This window comes from Poecilia reticulata, linkage group LG13 (genome assembly GCF_000633615.1).
Source record: "Poecilia reticulata strain Guanapo linkage group LG13, Guppy_female_1.0+MT, whole genome shotgun sequence".
NCBI lineage: Eukaryota > Metazoa > Chordata > Actinopteri > Cyprinodontiformes > Poeciliidae > Poecilia > Poecilia reticulata.
In genome coordinates, this window is record NC_024343.1 from 18,291,454 (window position 1) to 18,293,842 (window position 2,389).

The window sequence follows — 2,389 nt, forward strand, 5'->3', positions numbered from 1 at the left end:
CAATCCAAAGGAAGGTACGTCAGGGTGAAGCAGCGTAAACATACACTCGCACTACCCCCCACCCCGGGACGAAGACACGTGACAGGTAAAAATTCCTACATTTACCCCGTTATGTGCGCGAGGTGAAGCAGCGTAAGGGCGCGCTGAAGTGTATGCGAAAACATCCTCTGCGCGCCGCTCCCTCCAGACGGGGTTTTGACGCCCCTTCTGGTGCAGCGCCCCTATGCGTTGCATGAGCTGCATACCCACTTTTTGCGCCACTGGATAAGAGCCTCGGCTTGGGTGCTGCGGTGGCGCAGGGGTTAAGCACGGCCTCCTTAGTCCTCGACGCACCCGTTGCAGGTTCGATTCCCGGCCTGGTAACCCTTGCCGAATATCTTTCCTCTCTCTCATTACCCTACTTTCCTGTCATATAACTTTTAAATACAGACCACTAGAGGAAAAACAAGAACCTAGGCTTGGTCAAAAATGAGTCTGATACCAGTCAGTTCTGTCACTTTATTATGGTGTTTGTTTAAACGCCTGAATTACATATTGATCAGACCTGGGACGTAACCAAACATGGAGAAGCAGCATATGCACCACAAATCCAGAAACAAACTTACAGAAAAGTGCAAAGATGGCGAAACACAGAGTTCCTACTAACCAAACTTGTTTTTGATCAGTAGTGAGTTGATCAACATATTTGATATGTATTTGGTGATTTGATAAAAAAAATTTAATGTTTATAGCTTGTTTTATAATTGGTGACTGCTCACTTTATGGAATTAAACAGTCAAATAAGCGTGAGTCCACTTAAAAAAACAAAAAAACAAAACACTGATATGAAAATGAGTAAGCAATCCCCAGTAGCAATTTGAAAAACAAAATCCAGGTGAACTCCCAGGACGTTCTCATCTATAAATTAAAAGCGACTCGTTGTCGCGGCTCTCATGAGTGAAACCAGCTCCTCAGGTCCGTCACCGTCTGAGTCCGTCCTCTGCTCCTCCTCACCTCCCTGCAGGCCGTGCAGTAGTGCTCCATCCAGAACCTCGGCTGCCTCAGGCTGTAGCTCCTCCTCCAGTCCAGGTGCCGCCGCCTCAGCCGGGCCGGGTCGCCCCTCAGAGCCAGCAGGTACCGGCCCAACTCCTTCACCGTGGGGAAGTCCTCCACGTGGATGAACGCCTCCGCCGGCAGGAAGCGCTCGTAGTTCTGCCTGGACGGCCCCAGAACCACCGGCACCGCCCCGGCCAGCACCGCGTTCCACAGCTTCTCCGTGATGTAGTCAGTGTGCTGCGAGTTCTCCAGCGCCAGGTAGAACATGTAGCGCCGCAGCAGCCGCACCACGCTGTCGCCGCCCCCCTGCAGCGGCCGCCCGGCGTGCCCGAACACGTCCACTCGGATGAACTCGCGGAGCTGCCGGTAGAAGCCCACTCGGGCGTGGGTCTCCGACCAGTTGCTGATCACCCAGGCCACGAAGCGCTTACGCGGGCGTCTTGAGAGTGAGAGCTGGCCGCCGCCAGGAGCCCCGTCCGCTGCGCGCGCCCGGGGGACCAGGTAGCCGTAAGGCAGGAAAATATCCGAGTCCGTCCGGTAGGTCAGGGTGAGGTTGAAGACGCCCTCCACGAGCCACAGCTCGGACGTGTGCGTGGGGGACTCGTAGTTCAGCCATATCCATTTCTGCGCGTCGGGCCGCGGCTCCTGTGGGAGATACGCGTCACCGTTGGCGATCTCCCGATGGTGGATGATCACGGCGTCGGCCTGCGGGTACGCCCATGGGTCGTCCGTGAGCCTGCACCCGCGGATCTGATAAAGTTGCAGGCAGTCCGGAAGTTCGTGGTTATCCCCGAAGGGATGCGTCCAGATCAGGAGGGTCACCTCGGGTGGAGGCGGCGGCTGCTGCTGTTGCAGGGCGGCCTGGTCCGGCAGGTACCGCGCACAAGCCGCCAGGAGGAGCAGGAAGCCCGCGGCGGCCACGCACACGCACAGCCGGGGTCTTTTCAGGACAGCTTCCAAAGATAATGTCCGTACACCTGTCCGCCGGGATGCTCTGGGAGAGGGGCCCGCTTGTCTCCAAGCTGCCCGAACTCCCATGGACTCCCCTCACCCCGCGGATCCCCCCACCCTCATACGGGATAATATGCCTATGGGGAAGTTACATTTTACAGTGCGCCGGCTGGCACACCCTGAACTGAACACCTTTGGCCTCTCGTTCAGGTGTGCGAGCTGAGATAAGATAAGAGCACTGTAGAATAAAACAGGTCATGTCGCTCCAGTTACTTCATGTCTAACGTCTCCCGCTTGTGGATCATTTGAAATGAAACGAGAAGCGTTAACCCCACGGCTGACTGCACACACCGACGCTCAGACGTGGCAGTGCCGGTCGGGTTGCCAGTTGCTGCTGAATGGG

At 56.3% G+C, this 2,389-nt stretch overlaps 1 protein-coding gene across 1 annotated transcript; it reads right to left on the reverse strand.

The window, feature by feature from the left end:
• Positions 1-484: 484 nt before the first annotated feature.
• LOC103474725 (alpha-(1,3)-fucosyltransferase 4-like) lies at positions 485-2,389 on the reverse strand. The gene has a single exon (XM_008425880.2). The coding sequence runs from the start codon at positions 2,071-2,073 to the stop codon at positions 931-933; it is 1,143 nt and encodes a 380-aa protein (XP_008424102.1). The 5' UTR covers positions 2,074-2,389; the 3' UTR covers positions 485-930.